Source organism: Papilio xuthus, unplaced genomic scaffold, assembly GCF_000836235.2.
Source record: "Papilio xuthus unplaced genomic scaffold, Pxut_1.1 DF826949.1, whole genome shotgun sequence".
In the NCBI taxonomy this organism is placed as follows: Eukaryota; Metazoa; Arthropoda; class Insecta; order Lepidoptera; family Papilionidae; genus Papilio; species Papilio xuthus.
In genome coordinates this window covers 1881641-1908599 of record NW_013531700.1, presented here as the reverse complement: position 1 = coordinate 1908599, position 26959 = coordinate 1881641, and the positions used below count along the sequence as shown (strand labels likewise).

Here is a 26959-nt window from a genome sequence, read left to right as displayed (position 1 = left end):
TGTCGACACACTATAAATAATACTACGAATGGAAATATAGAACCGTTAAGTACTACAAATAAATTCCAGCTTGATACCTTCACGCGTTTTTGAGAAAATGGATATTGACAGACGGACAATAAAGTGATCCTATAAGGGTTCCGCTTTTTTCCTATGAGGTACGGAACCCTAAAAAGACTCGTTACAATTGACCCATTAAGTGTCGTCATTGTTTCAAATTTGACACGTTACAAATTATTTCACTACATTGTTAACAAATAAATAATATTAACAACATAAAAATAACAAAATCAAATAAACGGAAGCTACATTTAACATAATTAAAAATTCCTTTAATTCAAAAAGATAACAATGTATCAATATACATAGGTAAAACTAATTAATAATCACGAATTTAACATAATATTGAAACCGTTTCATTTGTTTTTAAATGGTCCAATTAGTTTGTGGAAACAAATGAAAACGATCACCCGGATGCTATTATAAAATGTAAAACATTTAGATTATATTGTAAACTTCCTATGTATGGCAAGAAGAGATCCGTCTTCGTTCTAAGATCCTGTCCACTACGTAATTACACGCGCCGGATGTAACATTGTCTTACAATTAATATCAAGTTTACTAAGAAACGTCTACTTGTAATTCATATTACCTACTTTTATTTTCTTTATCAATTGATTTGTTTTTAACAATCTTACTGTATATCATAAATGCGAATGTTTGGATGGATGGATGTTTATTTGCAGGTATCTCGCGAACGGTTGTATAGATCTCTCTGAAACGTGGCATAGATGTAGAACATACATATACATATGGAAATATATATAGGCTTATTGTTGTAGATTAAAACCTATTTTGTACAAATGTGTCAAAAAGAAGTGACGTTTGTTTTAGAATTTAAGAAAAATAAGAACATGTGTCAGAACATGAATAAAGAACCTGGAAATGTGAGGAAATAATAGTTTTATTGCAAAGATCCCTCACATATATAAGTGGCGACCGTGACTTAAAAAATCATGTAAAATTGATTTGGATTAATAAAGATAGCACGAAGAATACGAATAAAAATGGACCTTAAAAAATTAACCCGAGAAAGGTGCCAATTCAGACGTATTTTTAACAAACACGCGGCGAAGGAAAAATTTACAGACGCCGATATTGAATTTTTAGAAGCGAAATTCAAAGCTATAATAAGTTTAGATCAAAGAATACAAGAAATTTTGTTAGAAGACGTCAACTACGACGAAGAAACAATAACTAACGAATTTAACGACTGTCAAGAAATAGAGAAAAGATGGCTGCAGATAAAATGTACTAGAGCAGGCTCAAGCAAACAGGGATGTACTCAGATACCGTTGAACCTACCTAAAATAGAAATGCGAAAATTTGATGATAACCCGAAGTCGTGGATCGCATTCTGGACGCAGTATGAAAAAATTCATTCGGACGAAAAAATCCAAAGCGAAGATAAATTTACTTATTTATTAAATTGCATGGCTCCACATTCGAAGGCAAGAGCATTAGTGGAAAGTTATCCGCCTACAAAGGAGAACTATGAGAAGGTAGTAGACACATTGAAGAAACGCTTCGCCAAGGATGAAATTTTGATTGAAATTTATGTCAGAGAAATTTTAGATGTTGTTCTAACGAAAAATAACTTAGATATAATTTACATTTTTGATAAAATTTCTGTTAATTTACAAATTTTAGAATCTTTAGGAATAGTTAGAGAAAAGTACGAATGTATTTTATTACCATTAATAGAGTCATCATTACCAGATGACATTTTATTACAATGGACTAAAATACCAAGCCAGAAAGGGTCGAAACTTAAACAGTTGATGGAATTCTTAGAAAATGAAGTTGAGGCACAGGCCAGATGTAATCTTGCCAAGTCTTCTTTTTGTAACACGTTTCAAAAGCAGGTGATTCCGACGACGGCGTGTTTCGTGACGAAGCAGGACCAGAATGATAAAGAAGGTAAGGTGATAGTCTGTTTTTTCTGCGACAAAATTCATAACACAATAGAGTGCAGCAAAGCAGATAAGCTGTCACTGGAAGAAAAGAAAAATGCATTAAGGAAAAAAGGTGGGTGTTACATATGTTTAAAGAAAGGACATCTCGCCAAGTATTGTAAAGCATTTATTAGATGTATGTATTGTAGTAAGAGACATGTTGTTATCTTATGTCCAAAGCTCCACGCACAACCAAAGATCTGTGAGCAGAACAAAACAGAAAAACATTGTGAAAACAATAAGGAAGTAAACAATAGTTTCATAAGTAATGACATAACTACCTTGTTACAGACGCTAGTAGTCAAAGTTTCTAATGGTAAACAAGAGAAGAAAATAAGAATACTTCTAGATTCTGGTTCACAGAGGACATATATAAAGAGGGAGCTGGCAGAAGATCTTGGACTTCAGGTAACAGGCAACGAGAACATCAGCCACTCGCTATTTAGCGGTGTAAAGAAACCAGCAAAAATGCATAAAGTCTTCAAGTTTAGAGTAAGTAGTTTAGATGATAAGTTTCATACTACTATGACAGCATTAGAACAAGATGTGCTTTGCGGAAGTTTACCCAAAGTGCAAGACCCAAAGCTGATAGAAAACTTGAGGAGGCATCAGATCTGGTTAACTGACGCAGCGGAAAGTATCAAAGATATTAGTATATTAATTGGATCGGATCAATTAGGTTGCATTATTAAAGAAAACTTCATTCGGTTAGATGACAATTTAGTAGCAATACCAACAAAACTGGGGTGGACACTACAAGGCCCAGTTCAAGGAAGTAAATTGGAAAGAGTTAGAAGAAGAAACAAGCTCTTACAATATCCAATGGAAGTTTTCAGCTCCAGCTCCCTGGTGGGGAGGGTGGTGGGAGCGAATGATAAGGTTAGTGAAAGAAATGCTCAGAAGGATATTGGGCAGAGCATCGGTTAATTGGATTGAGCTATCTACGGTATTGTGCGACTGTGAGGCAGTCATAAACAGTAGACCGCTTACTTATGTGGAAATGGGAGACGTTAGACCGTTAACACCAATGATGTTCCTGCATGGATTACCGTCTAACGATACACCGGACTTAGATCAAGTTGATCATAATAATTTGAACATTAGATACAAGTATCTACAACAATTAAGAGAAGATTTTAGAAAGAGATTTAAGACTGAGTATTTATCACTATTGATTAGTAAAGGAAAAGAGAATAAGAGAGAGCCTAAAGTAGGGGATATAGTGATTATACAATCTGAATCATCACACAGGCTACATTGGCCTATTGGAATAATAAAAGAAACCTTTACAGGGAGAGATGGGTGTACAAGAACAGCTAGAGTTAAAACAGCTTCAGGAGAAAAGGTGAGACCGTATCAAAGATTATTTCCTCTTGAAGTCTCAGCAGTCTCTCAAGAATGGCTCAACAATGTACCTATACATAAAGGGCCTTCAGACACAGGTAATGTGACGAGTGATGCTAGTATTAACGATAACCCTTCCCCAGGTATTACAACGAGGTCAGGACGCACAATAATGCCTCCAATTAGGTTTTAGTTAAGATTAACAGATGTTGTTGAAGTTCTGACCCTTGCTGTTGTTTTGGTCGCTTTTATATACTATGTTGATTTGAAAGTTGTTGATTTTTTTGTGTGATAATTTTATGGTTTTAAAACCTTGTATGCCTCCCCCGGGAGTGTGTTGTAGATTAAAACCTATTTTGTACAAATGTGTCAAAAAGAAGTGACGTTTGTTTTAGAATTTAAGAAAAATAAGAACATGTGTCAGAACATGAATAAAGAACCTGGAAATGTGAGGAAATAATAGTTTTATTGCAAAGATCCCTCACATATATAATAAAGTTTTATTTAATACTGCGGACGGATTTGCAGGCGACAACTAGTATTTTTAATAAGTTACAATACACTAGCTAAAAGCAATTATCGTAATAAAGTAAAAAAAAAGAAATCGTGCAATTACACGGTCATTATCGTATTTGGCCCCCCACCTTACATTACCTACAACCCACGTAAGCAAAAAACGCTCGATACTATTAATTTGATCAGAAATGATGCAATATTTTTTGGGATAACTTAGATACTTAGAGGATAGAGGGATAGATAGAGATTTTCGTATATTAATCATGACTTATTAAAATGTAGAGTTTAATGCTGTATAAGAGGCGTGATGCATTATAAAGTTGTTTAAACTCTGCAGTATTCTAATAGGTCACGACATTTAACCGAGGACACAATAATGCACAGTCTAAAGCTACTGAACATATAGTCATATCGGAAAAATCAACTTTCATTCTGTACAATATTCCTCCAAGAGTAGAGCAAAAGGTTCTCACAGAGCAACTTTTGTTACAAACTCATTCTAAAGCTATTAGTAGACCTATCCTTTACATTTTTATATCTTAGTTTAAAAGCAAAAACCCATCAGTTATTTAGTTTAGCTGTACGATTAACCGAAGTTAACTACATGATGTTAAATTGAATTATAAATTTTAATCAAAATAAATTGCAAGATGTTTTATTGAATATACTATTATAAAGCATGCTCTTTTATCCTGTATCAAGATGGAAGTCATTATAACGCTTGAGTAAGTATTAAAAAAAGTTCATATAATCATCACTCAATAAATCATCGGAATAAAGTGCTATTAAAATACCTAACAGGATGTTGGATGTTATTTATATAAACAGTAACCATAAAAACGATTATCATTACGTAACTACTGAATAAAATATGGGTACTGCAAATACGATGCATTTTTATAAACCACAATAACGGACATATATTGGATCTTTATCTCATCGATTTTTTTACCGGTAAGCATATACCCTACCTAAATAATCGTATGGAAACTTTACATTACGTTACGTAGGAACCATAGATTTGTGAAAAGTGGATAAACTTCTAGAATCAATCTTCATTTAAAACGTAACTTATAAAAGAATACAAAAATATGCATCTTTGAGGCAAATCAGAAGACCTACTGTATAATCATGAAAAATCTCTTGGCAATATCATAACCGCGAAGCGTCCGGCTGGACACTTACACTTCAATAAGGTTCCACCAGTTAACTAATTAAACAGAATAGCTTTAAACTATTCCATAATAAAATAAACATACCGAATCGACGCTTTTTGTTTTTATTTCCAAAACGTTACCAATTTTACATTTTATTTAATCAAAATTAATATTTTTGAATTACCATCTGAAACATGTGATCTGACTTACATTCCTGAATTCCTTCGAATAATATAACTTTAACAAGTCACGTTGAAAATCACATTTAAACAAGGTTATAAAAAATCCAATCATACTGTGTTAAGTATTTTTTATTAATATCGCATGTAACAATTTGCGACGTGTGACATTTAATCGAGCTAATCTTCCAACGTCGCGAATTACTAAACACGAAGTTTAGTGGCTAACGGAATTGTAGGATGGAATTAATCGAATACTTGCATGTATTCGACACATGCACACATGGGTTTCCACTGTGGCTGTACATGTACAAAATAATATTACCATCCTTGTCGTTTTTTTACAAAAAAACAAAGCAAGCAATATTTTTGGTTCCGTCGGTGAAAAATCACAGTTAGCAAATTATTAATTATCACTTATTAGGGATTTTAATCAATAAGTGATTGCATAACGGTTTTCAAGTCGATTTCAATTACATTAACAACGTTTTATAGGTGTTAAGGTGACAGAGAAAAATATTAGAATACAGTTCTTTCCAATTTACCAAATTGTACCTTCAAGTAATTACGTTAAACGGATGCTCATATTTTTTATGAAGTTATATACTTTGAAGAAAATCTTTAGTAAGTGTGTGAATTTACATAAAAAAGACGTTATTATTATGAGGCGCGGTAAAATCAACTCCAAATTTCTTTTGTCAACTTTAAATCAGTAATAACCAAATAGTTTTGACCTTTGGCTCTGGTTCACCTCGCATGCGACCTCTACCGGTCAACTTTCGTACAATCGGAAGTCGTGACAGCTTTTCTCTACATTTAATTTACTACTTCCGAAACGTGCGTAATCGATTTTAATTTTAGTTCATTGTTCGACATTTAATAACTATTTTAATTGCATTCCTTAAGACATTTTAATATATGTCACTACACAGCAAACAAAGTCAAATTTATTCTCTAAAATAAATATATATATTTGTTTGCCTTAGTTCTAATATAAAGTTTCTAGTCTAAGTTTTGTGACATGTATAAGCTTAAGAGTACAAGTAGAACTTTTATCAAATTGCGATTAATAAGGCAATAGGGTGGTGGTCGTTATCTCCTGGTCACGACAGTCAACATAACAATAAACCAAAAAAAAAGTGTTATGTAGTTCTGCAACAACTCACGCCAGTGAAGAGGGTACGCTCAGACCAATACACTTGAATACATTACCGTATTAATTAAACGCGACATGTTTTTGAACTTACCTGAAACAAAGATAAAAACGATTTAAACAAAACTAACAAAGGACCAACTTGGAAGCAAGGACAATTTCATTAGTTTATCTTACTATAAATGGTCTCCAAAGTATAATTTAGTTACTATAGAAAGTGTGCGTATCAAAATAATACGCACATGTTATACATAAATATGTCAAACAAATCAGTCCTGCATACTGATATAGTTCCGGGATAAGGTTAAGTAAAGACCCGGAACTATTGGGAGCAGTGCCAGCCTGCGGTCCGATCACTTGGGAACTAGCCAACAGGAACTTTACACTATCGTAGAGCGATGTCTGAATTAAAATATCTAAACTCGTAGACAGTTTATATTTGTCTTTCTAAGTTGAATTATTTATGATGTTTTGAAATGTTCGCGTAGTACGTATCACCATAGTAAGTTAAAGAGAGCTGCTTTACCTATTTTATAACCGTACTAAATTGAAGATGAATAAATCTTTAGCCCACTCTGAGTTAATCGGGTTATGATGACATGTCAATGTCTGTGCAATCATGGGTAACGACTGAAACGATATTTAACCATTAACTAACATACAATAAAAATCTATAATAATTTATGCTTTCCACTCCAAGTAGCAAACGCCTTGGCACATTTTTCATTTCGACAAAGCTTGTGTTTACAACGTTACGTTACGCATAACAATAATAATTAAAACTTACGTCAAACTTAACCTTAACCCACTTGAATTGTGCAGAATTAGAAGTTTTCATTGTTGGCACGACATATTTTATAAAACAACATATATCTTCGTTATTTCCTCTATAACATTATAATCTTATCATACTTTTTACTATATTATAAATGCGAATGTTTAGATGGAAAGATGGATGTTGTTTGAATGTATCTCCGGAACGGCTAAACGGACCTCGATGAAATTTGGAAAAGATATAGAACATATTCTGGAGGAACACATAGGCTAATAGGATTCTTTTTATTCCGCGCGGGTGAACTCGCGGGCGACAGCTAGTTTTGTCATAAAGGTATTGACAGTGCACCTGTATAATCAATACTTATAGAGTTCGAATTCGTATTGTTTATGAATAATCAACTAACAATTAATCGGACTAAACGTGGATTTCTGAGACCTAAATCCCCGTTTAAAACATATCGTTATCTCTGTTTTGTCAAAGATAATGAAAAGGATAACGATATGTTTTATACGGATTGATCTAAGAAATCAACTGTAAATGGATGTTGCAATTTCTATGTTTAAACGCTTTAATGAAAAACTGATTAGAGTTGATTTAAAACATTTGATATTTCACAATGGGGAGCGTTTTGCATATCTGCTTAAGCAAATTATAATGATTATGTTAATCATTGTGATTATTATCTGCACGCATATTCATTTTTTTCCTCAAGCATACAAGTGTTAATGTCAATATTGACAATATACTCTTATTAATGTTAAAATAACAAATTAATTTACATTGTTCTTGATTCTATTCAAAATGCCAAGGCTCATTTTACAGGTTTTTATTTAGTTAAACCTATACCGATTTTTATCATCAAATCATGCAAAATGAATCCATTTCCCGGTTATACTGAGCTGAAACTTTGCATACATGTGTAAATCACGTGACAATGCTATATTATAACGTAGTGCTGATATGATGATAAAGCTGGAAGATGGTCATAGAATTTTCGCAAAGAAAAGACACAACCACATCGAGTTGCGGCTATTTTGAATCGTTTTGACAAGTATGTCTATTTTTAATTAACAAGAACATAACAAAAGTTAGTTTTTAATTTTTTTTTAATTATGACCACAATTCCTACTAAAGTAGAATACAATTAGTATAATATTATAGATCTAATATTAATGTGTCGGCCATTTGTTTACGAACCGTTGCTTGCTTAATTAAATTACCATTCGATTACATTTACGGGTACGTGATATTACAAAGTTAACGGCTGTTTAACGTAATATAATTACGTTGCCTTCGGGTTCAAGTTTAATAACTGTTGCGCAGTTATTCAAATTTTCATTTGGTTGTTTAAAATTGGTCACTCAACCTATAAAGTACATAAATATTAAACAAAAACTAAGCCATACAAAGAAATATGAACAATAAAATGTTTTATAACAATTTTAGACAAGTCTGCTTTATGGTTTGTTGTCAATTCTTTAGTTAAATACAAAGCAACACTTTTAGTCTTCTCTGTGTATATAATTTGTAATATTTTGCTATAGTCTTGATGTACCTAACAATAATTATGTATGCAAATCATCGGCATTGTGGATGTTACGATAGAATTAATTTAGCAATTACATCGCGGCACTACTCTGTACTTATTATGCAAAAGTTAGTAAATAATTTATTTACGTTTTTTTATATCTGAAATCTTAATAATATTATAAATGCGTAATATGAAATCGACTACCATTATTCCGATAGTCGTATCGGTAAATGAACTGATAGCGAAGAGCTTCGACCAACATCTCAAGAAGCTCTCGCTACAAAGTTGGATTAAGGGCCCGATACAAAAGACAGTTATCCTAGAAACCGGGCGCATCGTGAGAAGGTTCCTGTCTCTACAGCCCTGACCACTGGTTGTTTGAGTCATGGGATTCCGCAGCCGGTGGTGTTCTGGTTTTAATATATAATAATATGTTTTGTTTATTTTTTTTTGGATATGAAATGTACTATATTAAAAATATGATAAATAAATGTATATAGGTTAATTATAAATGCGAAAGTTTGGATGGATGTTTGTAGGTATCTCCGGAAAGACTCAACTGATCTTGATGAAATTTAGCACAGATGTAGAACAAAGTCTAGAAGGACACATAGGCTATTAATTTTGTGTTTGATTACGCGCAGACGGAGTAGCGGGCGACAGCTAGTATGAATATATTTGCTAAAAACTTACAAAGAGACGTAGAGATCGTAGTTAACCGTATCAGAAGGAAGTTAACTTTAAATAGGACAATAATTAAATTTGTTACCAATAACAAGTCTAGTATTACAAAAAGCTATTTTTAATTAAACCATTTTTGTTATTCTAATTACCAAACATTTACACATACAGACATGAAAGCAACAACTCAATTTCATCAAGAATACTTAGATAGATGAGAGAAGAGTTGAAACAATAAATTAGCGACGAAATAGTACTCGTTGCAGCTATTGCGTTGCTATTGTTTGATGGGACTCGTTATTTTCGTATTAAAATGTTACTATTAACAATGTTAACATTGTGACACACCTACTGCGATATACGACCGCAATTACACAGAGAAAAATATTTTACTGTGACACAAGTATTATTCTTAAACATGTAGTGACTGCTGTTCAGAAAAAAATCACATAAAATTTGTTTATCTTTTGTGAACTAGCTGTCGCCCGCGATTTCATCCGCACGGAATAAAAAAAAAGAAACTTAATTGCTCATGTGTTCTTCCAGGTTATATTCTACATCTACGACAATTTCAAAGGCATCAATAGTGCGCAAGCTTGTAATATCTTCAAGTTTTAAAGACAACCTAAACAAGTTTAATGTTTAGGACGACATTATCTCCATAGTGTTTACATAGCTCATCAACAGAGGCGTTCCAAAGCTATGACAACGTGGCATCGAACATCTGCATGTAGGTTAACAACATTTTAATCTTCATGTTTTTATATTTAGATTTTTTTTATATAAACGTGATAGATAAATGATCGTTCCAAAATAGAAACCCCAAAGGAGAATTTGCGTTGACTAAGCTTACTTACTTACTCCGCTGGCGCATCGACCCAAACGACGTCGACTAAGCTGATAAAGTAAATTTCTGATAACTGACATGCAATGTAAAACCGTACCCTTACTTAATTCAAACACAATTAAATTAAATGTTCGCGAAGTATATATAAGATACATCTTTCAATGTAAATTCTCTTTACAATAGAAACTAATATTTATACAAAGTGCTGCAATCTACATTTCTCACGTGATAAACAATCTCTTTTCGGTCATCATTAACTTCTTCATTTAAAGTGCTGCGTTTAATAGAAACTTTCGTCTTGTTAAATAAAGATAAAATCAATATTACATACATTATTACTTCTTAATGGACAGCAGAGGTAAGAAACATATTTGTACAGTCAGAAATGTACGAATATCGTACAGAAAACTTTAACTAAAGGACTTTGAATAAAGTGCTTTACCGTTGGTTTCCAAGAACATAATCCTAGTATAAAACATACTGCTGTCTTTCATCTTTGACAAAACATAGATAACAATATGTTTTAAACGGAGATTTTAAATTCAGAAACGCTCGGTTAGCCAAACTCCCTACTTAACCACCCTTTAAGTGATCTTTTAATTATCTTAGACCTACCTCAACCGCTGTTCCCTACATATTTATAATGAAATTGTCCTAAAATCCTAATCACATGGCATTCTTTCCTCTTCACAATAATTAACAACGCAATTTTAGTCTAAAACATACAAAGAAAACATGTGTTAAGTTTAATATATATATTTATATAGTTTAAAAACGTCAATAATAATTGTATGGCCATTGTTATGTGCCTACCTCAAGTTACGTGATAACTGGCTCATCTGCGTCAACCTACGTCGCCATTAATTGTTCAATGAAGTTTTTTACCTACTTAATTGTCTTATTAGTATTTCTTGTAAACATAACAATGGCTTTACACGCAATTCCCAACTGATTCTTTTTACTTGATTTGCGTTAAACTAGAAATTATACTAATATTATAAAGCGGAAGAGTTTGTTTAAACGCGCTAATCTCAGGAACTACTGGACCGATTTGATTTTTTTTTGTTGGATAGTCCATTTATAGAAGGCTTTAGGATATATAACAATACGCTGCGACCAATAGTTTTATTTTTTTAATTCCATGAGGACGGAGTCGCAGGCGACAGCTAGTTTATGTGATAAAATATTATTGGTAACATTTACATATATGTATAACAGGCTGTCGCCCACGACTCCATCCGCGCGTATTTATAAAAAAACTTAATTTTTAGCCTATGTGTGGTCAGAGTATGCTCTCTACTCCAAATATCATCAAGATCCATGCAGCCGTTCTGGATATACCTTCAAACATCCATCCATCTATCTAAACATTTGCATTTATAATATTAGTAAGATTTATTACATAGTATAATAATTTAGTTTAGAATGAGAAAATAATGTTTAAAACAATTTTGTTCATATTGTGTATTTTATTTATCTATACAATTTTTGTACATACATACTACGAGACATTTCAATTTAAAGACATACAAAAGTTTTCCATCATAATAGTCGTGAATCTGTAAAATGTTGACGAGAATAACCGTGGGTTCTCACTGATCAAAGCACTTGTACGATATACCTTTATACCAATATTGTGGCAATGTAAACACACCGTTAGATCATGTGATTCCTACTTCATGCATCTGTGAAATGACGAGAAAACTTTTCCGACTTCAACTGTCATTATTCACATACAAATGATGTTCGGTTAGCACTTTCCCTTAGCCTTGCAAGAAAGTTTATTACACGCGCTAAACAACTTTTGCCTCTACCGTGTAATTACTACAACAGGTTTTACAGAAAGCGAAGCCGAACTATCAGGTACATCGTACCAAGTTGAAATTCTTTTTATGTTTAGGTAAAAAAATACCTACCCAGTAAACCACTACGAATTAAATCATACGATTGTTTTTTTTTATGAGACGCACAGAAAAAGGATATTATCCCTTCACACCCTTTCCTTAAAAGAATGGGAAGGGGAATATAAATAAATTAGGCCTTCGGGACACAGAAAATGTAAAATTTAGATATCTTTAGCAAACATTTAACAAATGACATTCATTGTTTATATTAGTTTGGCGGTTTTAAAGTGTTATCGGACAGACAGACACATAGAGGAAGACTTATGTACTAATCATTTGAATATCATTATGAAAGCCTCATGGACGTTAGAAAGCTAAGTATGAGTCGGAAGTGATCAACTTGAGGTAAGGTAATTCCTGTAATGTGTGCTGTTGCATCGGTATTTATAACTTCCTCGGTAAATATAACATATACGTAAGATATTATGTTATAAGTTTCATCTTCATGTCATAACGGATATGTGGTAATATGTTTTATAAGAACATTCCATTTTGTACCATCATTTTTTTTAAGTTATCAATACTACTCGTTTAACATATATTTGTTACTGGCAGTTACCCGCGAGTGCTTAGTTAGTAACCTAAGTGTTCTTCCAGACAATGTTCTACATCTATCCGAGATCCGATCTGCCGTTCTGGAGATACCTTCTAACAAACATCCATCCATCCACACAAACTATCGCATCATACATTTTACATCATACAGATATTATAAATTTTTGGATGGCTGGATGGATATTTGTTTGAAGGTATCTCCGGAAATACTGAACGGATCTTGATGAAATTTGGCACAGATGTAGAACATAGTCTGGGAGAACAAATTGGCTACTCATTTCGTTTTTTTAATGCCGCGCTGATGGATAGTCGCGGGCGAAAGATATGTCAAGCGGCAATTAATATAATATTTTTACAGGATTTACCCAGACTTATTAATAGTAAATAGAATCAATGTATCATTTGTGACAGACGTGTCAGTGATAAATAGCTAAACAAAAAATAGAAGAATAACATCTTATTAAAACGATATCCTCTTTTTTCGTGAGAACCTTGTCACTCAATTCATTGTGAGCATTTTCTCGAAACATTTCCATTGATTATTGCTTATAGAAGCTAAACAAAGCAATGAATATCGCGGAAATTAAAATAAATATGTGCATTTTTAATTGGTTTTGATATCAACATTATAATTTAAAAAAACGGAGTATATTTGTAAGATTACCGTTGATTGGTGACTACAAAATGTAATTAATAAAACAAAAAAAGATTTAAAAACATAAGTTGTCTTTAGACCCGACCACCTCATTCTGATAGTACATTAAGAAATTAACAGTGTTTTATTACTTTAAATTCCAATATTAATATAAACCACACCAATTTGTCCTTCTCGTAATGAAGGCCAGCATTAAATATTTAAATTGATAGCTTCAATTAAAGCAAAAAATTCCTTCCATATCGAAACAGGTACGGCAACGATCAGTCGCGTGTTTGATATGATATAACATGCCCACGAAAAACTAGACTTCGATTGCAAAGTAATAGAGCAGAGACATTATCGATATTTTACATACAACCAACAATAACAGCTTAAGCTAAAGAAATGTCATATTAATGTAAAACTTAACTACATTTTATTGTACTAATCTACAAATTACTGAATTATTTTAAACTGTAAACAAAACATCGATTAGATCGTAAGATATTTGTTGTACACTATAACAACCCTCCAAATCAGTGGTTCCCAAACTTATTTTGTCTACTGTCCACTTTGAGAATAAATATTTTTTCAGCGCCCCCATATTTTCACATATTTAAAAACTACTATAACTTCAAATTAATTAATGAATTATTGTTGTTGAGAGTCGAGACCTAAGAGGCCTTCTAGCTAAATAAAATTTCAAATCACCACCCAGGCCTCTACACAACGCCCCCATTTTCTTTCTGGGTCTCTTACCGCCCTTGAGACCTGCAGCGTCCATCAAACCTATGGCCACTTGTCACTTGCGTAACATAAATTGTTACATATGTTTACAACATGCATTTATGAATCGAATACCTCACATTTATTGCACAATAAATTATCTCCTTAGCACGCTAAATTGATAAAGTTTTTAAAAGTGATTCATAATTCATGTTATTTTGACACATTCCTTACTTTAGGGATCGTATAATATACATCGAAAATCAATTAAACAGCTTAAAATAAGTCATATATGTGTCAAATTTATATCCATAAGCTTGACAATCATAAGATTAAAATAGTAAATTTATGAAGCAAATCATTTTTGCAAATTGAATTAATATGTCGGTAATCAAACAAGTTTGTGTATTTATTTCCTTACGCTTAACAACTATTTGATAAAAATCAGGACACTTATTTGACACTTAAAGTTAACCACAATTTGCTAATTTAACGGTTTTTAAATTTACACAAATACAACTTAAATTTTACCGCTTAAATATTGATTCATTTTAAGCTCTTTAAAACTTGAAAGTTGCTTAAAAAACATAAATGTAAACTTTAATACAATAACGAAATTTTACTGTGATATCTCGTAAGCATTATCCCCACAAATCAAATAAAGAGTACCTCGTGAAAATTTCATTGAGATTGAAATGAGAAATTTAACAGCGAGCTTATTAAATTTTATTGGGTTACTTACTATATTAGTATTTTGCATAACTAAAGATTCAGATCAAAGGCGATGGAAAAATACGATTTATTAAATTTAAAGGTTATGAAATCTGGTTATAAAAATATGTATTCGTATTTTAATCAACTTTAAAAAAAAAGAACAAAGTTTGAGTGTTTTGTTGAACTATTTTTTATTTGTAATTAATTTTATACAAAACACTTCAAAAAGAGCGTTTGTTTTCTTTTTATCAGAGTTCGACAATCCCGAAAACTGCAATCTCTAGAATAAATAATGATAAAAATTTACATAGAAAACGTCACAAATATTCCACTAATTTGATAGGAACCAAAGTTCATTGACCCTGAGCCGTGTAATGGCTAGCACAAATCGATTAAAGATGTGTAAACATCGATTCCGTATATCAAGAGGTGAAGTTGGGATTTTACGGTTTAAATCAATTATCACATAAGTGACGAATTCTTAACACGTTTAGCCTCCGACAAGGTTCACGGCTCACAACATTGTTACATCCTATTTCCTTTACACAATAGAAATCGATGTTAAATTTATAACTGTAAATTTTATCAATAACATGTAAGGTTTTTAAGGTTACAATAAATTTAAATCACAAAAGTTTAATCGTGAGTTTCCGAGACCAAAATCCTTATTTAAAACATGTTATTACCCCTGTTTTGTCAAAGATAATGAAAGGGATGACAATATTATGTTTTATACAGAGATGTTGGGCTCAGAAAATAACGGAATCTTTTTGGCGATCAAACATCTTTGGGTTACATTACACCTGTTCGAATTCGTCATTAATACTGACCTTGAATGCATCAATTAAAACCTTTTTTGTTTGTTAATTAATTAAACAAATAACTTTGAACGAAGAAAACAAGTCCATATTAAAATTTTCCAACAAAAACACACGCCACAATGAATAATAATGAAAAGATACTGGTATAAAATTCGTATATAATCCAGGCGAGTGGCGCCGCGTCTGCGGGGTAAACATTATTAATTTATGTAAAAGGATGTCGCCTTAATTGAAACGGTGAAAGAATATTCCAGACTGGTTTCCGAAGACGTGCAAAAAAACTCGAGCGCCGCCGTTATCACTTTATATTATGTCACATTAACATAATCACGGCATTCTATGAATAAATTTATTACAACAACGTTATAACGAGGGTCATACTTAAAATAGGGCGTTTAAAAACGTTAAAGGAAAGTTTTGAATGTTTGCAGTAAATAGGCTCCGAAACTAGTTAACCGATTTGAGAAATTCTTTTACTGTTAGCAAGCTACACTATTCCCGGGAGAATAGGCTATATTGTTTTTATTCCGCACGCTGCACCTGTAGTATTAGTACACCTGTCTATCCTTCGTTTTTCAAAAATCTAACGGTATTTCAGAGCAGCTGTATACACGATGTGACCTTGAGTTTGCTGGCTAGGCACTGATGCGTGCACCTTTATTTCTAAAAATAAACACCACGCATATTGCGCATTCGTTTTATAAGCGCGAAGTCGCGACCGCTCAAAATAACTTAATTAATTTGTAGACTCTTTTGTCTGCTCTTCGATTGAGATACTGCTTAATAACTTGAACAGTACATTAAATCCTAAACATAAAATCGTGAGTATACATTCTCCAATGCGATGTATTAAGTTCATGAGACAAAGGCGAGTCGATGCCGCGGTAGGAAGCTGACTGCAGCCGCGCCCCACATTCTAAGCATGTGCCGCACATTGGCCGTGGAGCCGAAACAAAGAACCCTAAATAGACATTCACTTAATCGATCGGTCGTTTAGGACATTTCATAAATTTTGATACAAATATTTATTATGAATCGAAGTTAATTATATAAAATTTATAAGCAACTAATGAGAAAGAATAAGTTAGATGGAAATACGAAGTGCCATTAATGAACTTCGAATCCACTGTTTGGCAATGGACGCGAACAATCATCATCATCAGCTCACTATACATCCCCACTAAGGGTTTGGAGCCTACCCTAAGTTAGAAAAAGATGTGACTGAACAATCTTCAACCAGCATTCATTAGTAATTTAACAAAATACTAGAGAAAATCTTAACTATTTGTGAGTACATTTAAAAATTAAAAAAATTATATAGCAGTTTGATTTCGTCCTTGCATCCTTGTAACCTGACCTTGCGGTACCCGTGCATTTTAAATGCAACTCTGATGCAAGCCAACGTTTTTTGTGTCGATAATATAGAATGTAGTAATTCCCACCGACACACAATAAATTGAGTTTCTGAATTTTGTTAAGATATATTTAAAATTCATGTTACATTCTATTAAATATTATAATAAATCTAAAAAACTTTACCACTCATTTTTTATTGCATGTGCTAATACTGTCTTTGGTTTTTAAAAACGCATAGTTCATGGCTGAGGCAAAGGCAAAGGCCAAAGAAGAAAGAATTAGATATAAGATGCTATGTAAAAAAAAATATTTTTAACTTTAATTATTAAGAAAATAATACTTTATTCTAAAAATATAATATTAAATAAAACATTAAAAACAAATAAATAACTAAAATATATTACTAAAAGGAGTCCCTTTAGGCAAGGTTCCGAAGATACTGGCAGCGTTCCCCCTTTGTATAGCTCTACTAATTCTTTGTCCGAGGTAGCTGCCAGCTCTTCGGTCCCCTAAAATGTAATCCGTAAACCTATAAATAATAAAATAAACAACTATTTTATCTTTGCTAGTTATAGAAACTAAACCTCCTGTCTAACAAGTTCTCAAATACTACGAAACTATATCTTATCCATTATTTGGTATTCAGCCTCAATTAAGTTAATTATAATAAAAACACGTACAATTTGCAATCAACAAGCGACTGTCGACGTCTCGCCCACGTGATGCCGGTGTTTTCGTAACCTTGTGAGAACTGAACCCATAATTCTTACTGTGATTCATGAACAATACTTACGAGTATATTCAAAAACATAACTATACAAGTAAATGATTTTATAGAACTTGATATTATTGCTTTAATAAACTACTAGCTGTCGCCCGCGACTCAGTCCACGCATAAAAAAATCTTAATTGGTAGCCTATGTGTTCTTTCAGACTGTGTTCTACATCTATGCCAAATTTCAACAAGATTTGTGAAGCCGTTCTGGAGATACCTTCAAGCAAAGATCTATCTAAACTTTCGCATTTATAATATTAGTAGGATTACGATGCTACTTCTTCAAGGTTTAATATTAAGGAATATTTAATTTTCTGGAAACTTTTATCTCCTTTTGTTATGTCATATTCGCGTGTATTACCATGGGTTTCCATTGCAAAAACATGTACAAAAACATTGTCATCTTTCTTTTTCTCCGAGAATAATAAGTTTTTGTACAGATGTTACAACAGTTGGAACCCACAGTCAATATTTCTCTAAATGATTCAAATACTTCTAAACTGTATTTAGTTACAAAATATTGCAAAATCTCAAGGAATGTAAGTAAAAAAAACACCAACAATGTTGATAAGATCGTTGGCGTTTTAATGAGTTGAATTAATAAAGCTTCAAATAGCATATGTATATTTTTTTAATTTTAAAACAAATAAAGTTTAAAATCAAGATTAACTTTATTATATCATAAATCTTGCAAAATTTCGACAAATTACGAAAACTAAACTAAAACCATTCTACAGCGGAATATTCAAAATGCCAGTTAGTTGCAACCGGGACATACCGCGGTATTACTAAACGTTTTCTTACTGGGTCAACATCACACCAAACCTATGGCTACAAAAAAAATCGTCACGTATATGTTTTCAACTTATTCGTTAAATTATATGACAAAATTAACATAAACAGAAATATTTAAATCACAGACATACTGCAAATAAATCGACTGCCAAAGGTTTGACCGGAAAAAACGACATCCTGGCTGACAGAAAAAAAACTCACTTTTAAAAGATTTTCCCACAAATTACTTAGTAAGTCAACACATCTGACACAAATTATTTAAGTAAATTAAAAAGAACTGATCCGTTGCATTTTCAATAGACTAATTATAAATATAAAAAAATAAGGAAAACATATAATAAGGAAGGAAGGATGACATATATAAGAAGAAATATCTAAATATATCTATTACTACATAAAATAAAGTAAAAATTGATTTCATATAATCATAGGATTAACCGATGACACACAATTATAATGCACTATGACTTATGTGCAAAAAAAATATAGACAAAACGCAAAATGGTTCTTAAGATACAAATCTTGGAAGATAATATCAATCCTCGAAGCAAATTTATAGTAACACGTTTAGACCTTTATAATAAAAATGTAAATTTATAAGTGCATATTGCATAATAACAATACTCACTATAACTTTATTATCAATGAAATAAATCCAACATATAGGACCGCAACGTTCAAAGCATTTAAATTCGAAGCAAACTGAACAATCATTCTTTTGGAAAGGTAAACAAAACCTTTTAATTCTTATATGCAAAGTCACATAATGCGGAGATAAGTTTGTTCTAAAAATAACATGCGCAATACATATTTTATAAAACGAACGTAACAGCGTATCAAAATACGTAATAAACAAGGAACTAAATAGGAATTTGGGTGAACGCCTGATTGCATTTTCAACGGCTCGTTTGCAGTAAAGCAAGACAAATTGCATTGGCGCGGTCATAGTCAGATATATCCAGCACTCACCTGCTAAATCATTTCTCACTACATTTAAATGATACTCAAATTTTAAAGGATTTCTAAGAGCTGTTTTGCTATACTAATATAATTAAACTTGTAACAAATTGCCGGCTTCAGTTTTTCCGTCCAAGTATGACGTGGGGGCCTGCAAGAGTAGAGTGAACAAGCTAAGGCGTACCCATCTTTCGACCACATCATCACTTAACATCAGATGGGAGCGTGGTCAAGCGCTAGCTTATTCAATATAAAAAAGTATACTTCGTACTAAAGAAATAGTTTGATTTAAGATAATCAAAATTTCAAACACAAAAAAGCTCTTTTTTATGAGTACATTTTTTTTTCTAGATAGTAGCTATTGTTTCTTACTGCCAATTAAAAGCACTTACTATTAAATATCTCTATAACACGCATAGACAATTTCAATCATATCACATTAGTCATTAACAATACAAACAATACATAACATAAGCCATACAAAAGTCTTTGTACACAGGATATTTATTACAAAGTAATTAGAAAATGACGGATTTTTTTTGTTCGTAAATCATGAATAAATTTTTTCTGACCACAATTACCATCGGTTTCCGAGACCAAAATTATCGTTTAAAACATACTATCTTTATTATAAAGTGATTTTTGTATCAGAAACCAAAGGTCACTGCTGCGTTAAGTACTATCCTTTAGATTTAATACGAGAAATCTGCACTAAGGGTCGTCCTAACCAAATAGTTACGCTGAACAGCCTTAACATTTTTTGTCATTAACATCTGCGTAGTGATTCCGTCAGCAAGACACATCACCTGTCATCATGCGCTGTCATAAATAATTAATGTCGGTCTCACAGATTGACATGGCCGTTTGGTATGCGCCGGTATGCATCCCAGCCAGTTACTTGTAGCGATACGTATAATTATAACGCTATATAATTGTAGAGAAAAATATCAATGAGATGACACATTGCCACCAAAGATGTTTTAAATAAATCAAACTGATAGTGCCCTTTGAATCACTATTGATTTTTTAAAGGTTTACTGTGGTATGAAATCTTTAAGTTTAAACCAACCGTGTACTTTCAAGGAAATTCTACTCCACTTATAGTATTTACTTTTAATATTTTTTACTAAAAACCCGCAATATTTTCTTATCGAAATTATAATTTCTTCTGCTCTAATTACTCTTTGCGTTTGACTCTTACTTCAGTGTATACCCACCCTTATAACTACATTGTTGCGGTGTCTATAACAATTTGCCTATAAAGAACAACTAATGATCCGTCATTAGCACATTAATTAATTGTCGGCGACACGACACCGGACTGTTTAACCTGTCGCTGAATGGAAAAATTTGTCAGCCGTCATAAAACATCAACATATAAAGAAACTAGTTGAAATAAGCAAACGTATCCGGCGTCGGTCTATCATGATCTTAATGGACCGGTCGCTAAGATCATCCGGATAATAAAACTCCTGGCAAGTGCTTGAAATCACTAAAATGTGGGTTATTATTGTGACACACAACGTCGTAATAAACTTGTACAGAGGCGGTTTGCCATAAACAGACAGAGATAACGATCTATCAACCTAATTAAAAAAAATATTAAATATTTCTGAATTATGAACAGAATTAAAAAACAATGACTTTAAAGCTTAATAAGAAGTATTATCAACAACGACAACATCACAAATGTAAATCCTATCGTTTACATAACTTCTATACATATAAAAATCAATTGCTGTTCGTTAGTTTCGCTAAAATTCGAGAACGATTAAACGTATTTATCTCATCTTGGTCTTGAAATATTCGTGGAGGTCTAGGGAAGGTTTAAAATGTGAGAAAAATTCGAATAATTGTCGGGAACTAATTAAGTTTTTTTTTCAATCCACGCGGACGGAGTCGCGGGCGACAGCTAGTATACAAATAAAAAAAGTGTCTATTTAATAAAAATATATACTGTACTACTAACATACTTGTAATACAAAAAGTAAACATCTTAAACGGTTACAAGAGTTAGATAAAATCTGTGTACCAAAAGGTCAGAGAGAAGATCGCCTTGTTCCGAAGGCTGATGGTCGCTCGGACGCATCCTACGGAACGGTCAAGTTCACGGTGAGCCACGGCAGAACTGGCACTTCTCGCGTTATTCCAACATGGGTTTATACAAATGTAACCTGTTATAGGTAATCTTACAAATCTTACTTATATCTTCCTAGTATTATAAATACGAAATTGTGTATGTGTAGATATATTAATGTTTGTTACCACTCAACTTCAGAAAAGATGAACGGATCTAATTGAACTTTGAATCAGAGATAATATGACAGTGTACCAGTGTATAATAAGAGTATAATTTAAAAAAGTATTTACTACACACGGACGAAGAAGCGAGCTGTTTATAGTAAAACAAGCTGTCGCCCGCGTTTTTGTCTAAAAAATAAAAAAAATTGGGGTGGACTACCCTTAACATTTGGGGAGATGAAAAATAGATGTTGGTCTATATGCGAATGTTTGGATGGATGGATGTTTGTAAGTATCTCTACAACGGCTGAACGGATCCCGCTGAAAATTGGCATAGATGTAGAACATAATATTTTTAAATTCAGCGCGGACGGAGTCGCGGGTGACGGCGAGTATTTTTATATATTCTCTCGAATACTCAGTGACCATTATAATCAGAATATTTTAGCGTGTAACCATTTGATATATGAATGTGATTTAATAACAGAGTCGGTAGCAAGGTCGTTGCTATAATTAAACCAAATCATTCGTCATATTAATAAAACAAATTGAGCTATAAATATTATGATTTAATATTTTTGCACGACATAACACCTATGACATTTAAAATCACAGCAAAACTTTTATCTTATCTAATAATATCAATCAAGTAAACTTTATCCTTGACTTTATATTTTTCAGGTTTAAGGAATAATACGCTGTTTTTAAAAAAATGTAACTAAAACGTATGAGTTAAAAGATAACCCAATCCTAACTTCACTTTGTAAAATTTGATCTTTTACTAGCTGTCGCCGGCAACTCCATCCGCGCAGAATTAAAAAAAATAATAATTAGAATATGTTCTATATATAGATGTAGAACATATTCTAACTATTATTTGGGCATAGGCCCAATTCAGAAAAATCCATGCAGTCGTTCTGGAGATACCTTCAAACATCCATCCATCGATCCATCTAAACATTCCGATTATTATTATTATCCGAAAATAAGATTTGGAATGTAAAAATAATAAAAAAAATAGTTAATAGCAATTGCTGTGTCTGTCTTCTCTCAATTAATAACCAATATATGTAGAACGTAGACCTATAAATAAAACCTAATATCAGGTTTAAATAATAAAATATTAATAATTCAACAAATGCGTCAAGTAATCTGATATTGTCGACTAAATTAATATGTTTTTATTGGAATTCGATTGACCAACTTGTGTGAAACAAAGAACACTGCATATGTAAAAAATCCAGTTTTACTTCGACCTCTATACATTTTTACTTAATATAACTGCAGCTATAGCAATCTACAAATAACTTGCTGTCGCCCGCGTTCGCACGGAATTAAAAAAATGAGTAGTCTATGCGTTCTTCCACATTGTGATCTACATCTATACCAAATTTCAGCGCGATCCATGCAGCCGTTCCCGAGACACCTTTTAACAAACATCCATCGATACATATCCATACATCCAAACATTCGCATTTATAATATTAGTAAGAAGTAAGATAATAAATCTAATACACGAAGAGTTTTGCTATAAGCGAATTATTTTGCGGATAAGCTTCGTATCAAACTGGCTTATTACTGAATCACTATCAAAACCCTCCAAAAAAGCTATAATATATTCAAACACGATATCAATAGCTATAAATCATCATGTCCTACAATTCGCGTTGCCCAGTGACCCCTCAAAGACCACCAGTGACCCACGTTTAAACATAACGGGCATGTCAAGTTCAAGGCATTGCGCGCTCGATAGAAATTTTGACCGACATAAAGAAATGCTGCTAATGTACATTGAGGTCAGCTGATATGATCGCGAAGAGTACAGATCAGATATATTGTCGGACATAAATAACCCTAACATAAACCGATGGTTTTATTTACACAACAAATTTTTATTTACACATGTTTGGGCAGAGAAAATCAGCAGTGAGGATGTGTAATCAGCGGGAACAGTGGTAGAGCCCGCTTTAACATCTTCGCACGAATCGGCCCGGCTCGCCCGGTGAAATACCACGACAATACAGAAGACAGGTGTGAAGTGGAAGCAATTCCGCGTTTCGTCTGATGAGTGTGCATCCCGGAGGCCTAATTTAGTCCTCTTTCCCTTTCCCCCCCTTTTTCTTAAGGAGAGGGTGGGAAGTGGAAGTGGACTTTCCGTATGAGAGGATGCATGGAAAGAGAAATCATTTTTTTTACGTGCATCCTCTCCTCCGTCGATTAAAGGTAGGTAACGCATATGCAATTGCGTATGTCTATGGGCAACGGTCACTTCGCTATTTCAGCGATTTCGGGTGGCCGCTCGCTCGTTTGCCACCTTATGATATAGAAAAAAAGTCTCCTTTTAAATCAGAGTAAAGGAGTAACTTTTCACCTAACCAGCATAGACCAAAATTTATCCGCGGCGAAAAGACTTAGTAATTACGAATCAATTATATAACTTCAATAAAGTTATTTGAATGTTTACTTGTTAGTCATATGTTATTGTCAAGTATAAAAAAGATATAAATAGCATAGTAGGATTTATTAGACCTTAACCTATCATATCGATTTATCCAATTTTATTGACAGGTGATACGATCACGGAAGCGATATTAAAGATAAAAATAACATTTAACAAGTTAGATGCAAAAAAAATTGTCGTTTCGATTGAAATATCTAATGTATCCGAAAAAACGTCTAATGGCATTTTAGTGCGACCTATAATTGCTTTAACATTTATTATGTGCAAGTAAATGATACTTAAACTACTTTATGTAAAACAAGTATGTATATTCGAATTCTAATTTATACCAAGAGATTGAATTCATATAAAGTAAATAGCAATTGGAAGTCAGCAAATTAGTTGATTACTTTGTAAAAGACAAACATATTTTACTTACCAAGACCGTCTCAGTTACTCTTGTCAGTGTATTTCCACTACCAAAACACATGTAAAGAAACATATTTTTGTCTCAATATTTCCAATGTTAATGACAAGGATCAATATATTTTTCTACAAGTGCTTTAGCTAGTGAATACGGTGCGAGGTGTCATTCTTACCTGAAAAAAGTAAGGAAAATTTATTTACGTTATCACCAGTCCGTTAATAAGTAGTAAGGTCAAAATAAAACGTTTGCTTTTAATATTACTCAAATTGACCTAAAGTTGGGATGTCAAGTTCGCGACCCGGATTATGACCGGTAAAAACATTACCTAAGATGTAACCAGTTTATACGCCTGTTTTATTATTATACTATCTATCGCCAGCTACAGCGTTCGAATTAAAATAAAATTCGTAGCATATGTGTTATTCCAGACGATGTTCTACATTTATACCAAATTTATTCAAGGTCTGTTGAGCCGTTCTTAAGATGCCTTCCAACAAACATCAATCCATCTGATCTGTTTAATTTAATTTATTGATCAATTTTAATCCAGAATTAATTAAAGTAATATTAGTATTGATTATTGGTGTCGGCCGTTAACCTTTTACATTCATAACCTATATAAAATCAAACATAAAAATACCGTTTCAATACATATGTAGATTACATATCAAATGAGAAATAAACGGTATTATTCTAGCATTAAACCGCAATCTCGAAGCGTGAATGTTTTTCTTAATGCGGTTTTAATTTAATCGCTGTGGTTTAAACTATAACATGACGTGACGAGTTACGTTCCAACACGGTAACCGATTCTCCACGCTCTACATTATCCAACGATAGTTGTGTTGTATTATCAAATGCATATGCAATAAACATAACTATATCTAGGTCTGAGAGAGCGTCGGTGGCTCATGCGTCAAGCACTTGACTTGCAATCTGCAAGTCCTGGGTTCGAATCCCCGCCATGTACCAATGTGTTTGTCGATTTCTGGTTTACATATGTACATTAGTCCGATGTTCTTACGGTGAATGAAAACATCGTGATGCAACCTGCACATATCTGAGAAGAAATTCAAAGATATGTGTGAAGTCAACCAAGCCGCACTTGGCCAGCGTGGTTGACTATGGCCTAATCACCCTTAACTTAGGGTAGGCTCTGAGCCCCTCGGTGGGGACGTATAGTGAGCTGATGATGATGATGATAATGATATCTAGGTCTTGTATAGATAAATTGTACAAATATGACTACAACAAAGAATGCCATTAAAACGTAAAAGAATCTATAAAGCAAGTTGGAATAATCGAGGTGACGTAAGTTTTTAAAAAAAAACAATCAAACCAAATTATAGGTTTAAAGATAACGTGCTACGCAAGAAACAATAGTTTTTTGTCGAAGCGATTCGAACGTTCATCTTTGATCCACGTGACCAAATTTCACGGTTGTAATATTCAAGCCTACAGTTACGGTAAAAAAAAGAACAAGCTATATTTCTGTATCGAATCAATTAAAAAAAATTATAAAGAGCCCAATTCAATTATTCTATTTACTTTGTTTTTTTTTTTAAGAATAAAAGGCATAAAACTTATGATGTTTCCAGTATTGGAAACACGCGGGAAACAATATCACTTTGCATTAATATTTCTTTGGCTATTCAACATTCTTTCTCACATCTGTCCAGTTACATCTTGCTAACCTTGATTAAAAAAACAGTTGCAAATATGGTTTGACGTCAATACATGTTCTAGTAATAAAGAAAATTTAACTACTATAGTAATAACATAAAATTTATATAATACTAGCTGTTACCCGCGACTTCTTTCGCGCAGGATTGAAAAATAAATAGTAGCCGATTCTCAGACTTATCAAATTTAATAAAAATCGGTCAAGCCGTTTCGGAGGACTGTAGTTACTAACACGAGAATTTTATATATAAGATGTATAGTGTAATGTAATTCGCAGATAAATCTAAGCCTAATACGAATATTGTTTTAAAAACAATTCTACAAACAAACATAAAAATCGTCCAATGATCAGTTCATTTTTACCTCTAGCCATTTCCTAAGGCTCTATATCTATATATCTAAATCTCTAATCCCGTTGGAGCATTGAATAAACAATATATAAACATATTTTTAGACTTTACAAATCCATAAAAACTGAACAAACGTTGTTCCTTTTGACAAATATCTCGAAATAAATTAATGATACAATCGCGAAAATTGGCTCAGAGTTTATAAACGTGAAAATTATTATTTGGCACGATAGAACATATGAATGATCTTAAAATAACATTTCAGTAAAGATCCAGTCAACGTAAATTACATCAATATTCATTTTGTTGGATACTGTTAACACATTCAGTGCAACAAGTGAAGATAACTCACTCGACTTTCATAAGAAAAAATCGCA

At 32.7% G+C, this 26959-nt stretch overlaps 2 protein-coding genes across 3 annotated transcripts in view; one reads left to right on the top strand and one right to left on the bottom strand.

Moving 5' to 3' along the window:
• The window catches only part of Naa15-16 (N-alpha-acetyltransferase 15/16), a 72926-nt gene that overhangs the window by 18445 nt on the left and 27522 nt on the right, over positions 1-26959 (bottom strand). The gene's annotated exons all lie outside the window — the stretch shown is intronic.
• On the top strand, positions 1456-3845 carry LOC106120715 (uncharacterized). 2 transcript variants are annotated; one of them, XM_013316095.1, is made up of 3 exons: positions 1456-1980; positions 2307-2894; positions 3308-3845. In XM_013316095.1, the coding sequence occupies exons 1-3, from the start codon at positions 1969-1971 to the stop codon at positions 3362-3364; spliced, it is 657 nt and encodes a 218-aa protein (XP_013171549.1). In that variant the 5' UTR covers positions 1456-1968; the 3' UTR covers positions 3365-3845. The 2 variants fall into 2 exon arrangements, with proteins under 2 accessions (XP_013171549.1, XP_013171547.1); XM_013316093.1 differs by lacking the exon at positions 1456-1980 and having other exon boundaries at positions 1994-2894.

Coding starts and splice junctions, on each gene's coding strand:
- LOC106120715 (XM_013316093.1), top strand. CDS start 2,154: ATGTATTGTAGTAAGAGACATGTTGTTATCTTATGTCCAAAGCTCCAC. Junction 2,895..3,307: donor TGGTGGGAGCGAATGATAAG/GTTAGTGAAAGA, acceptor AAACCTTTACAG/GGAGAGATGGGTGTACAAGA.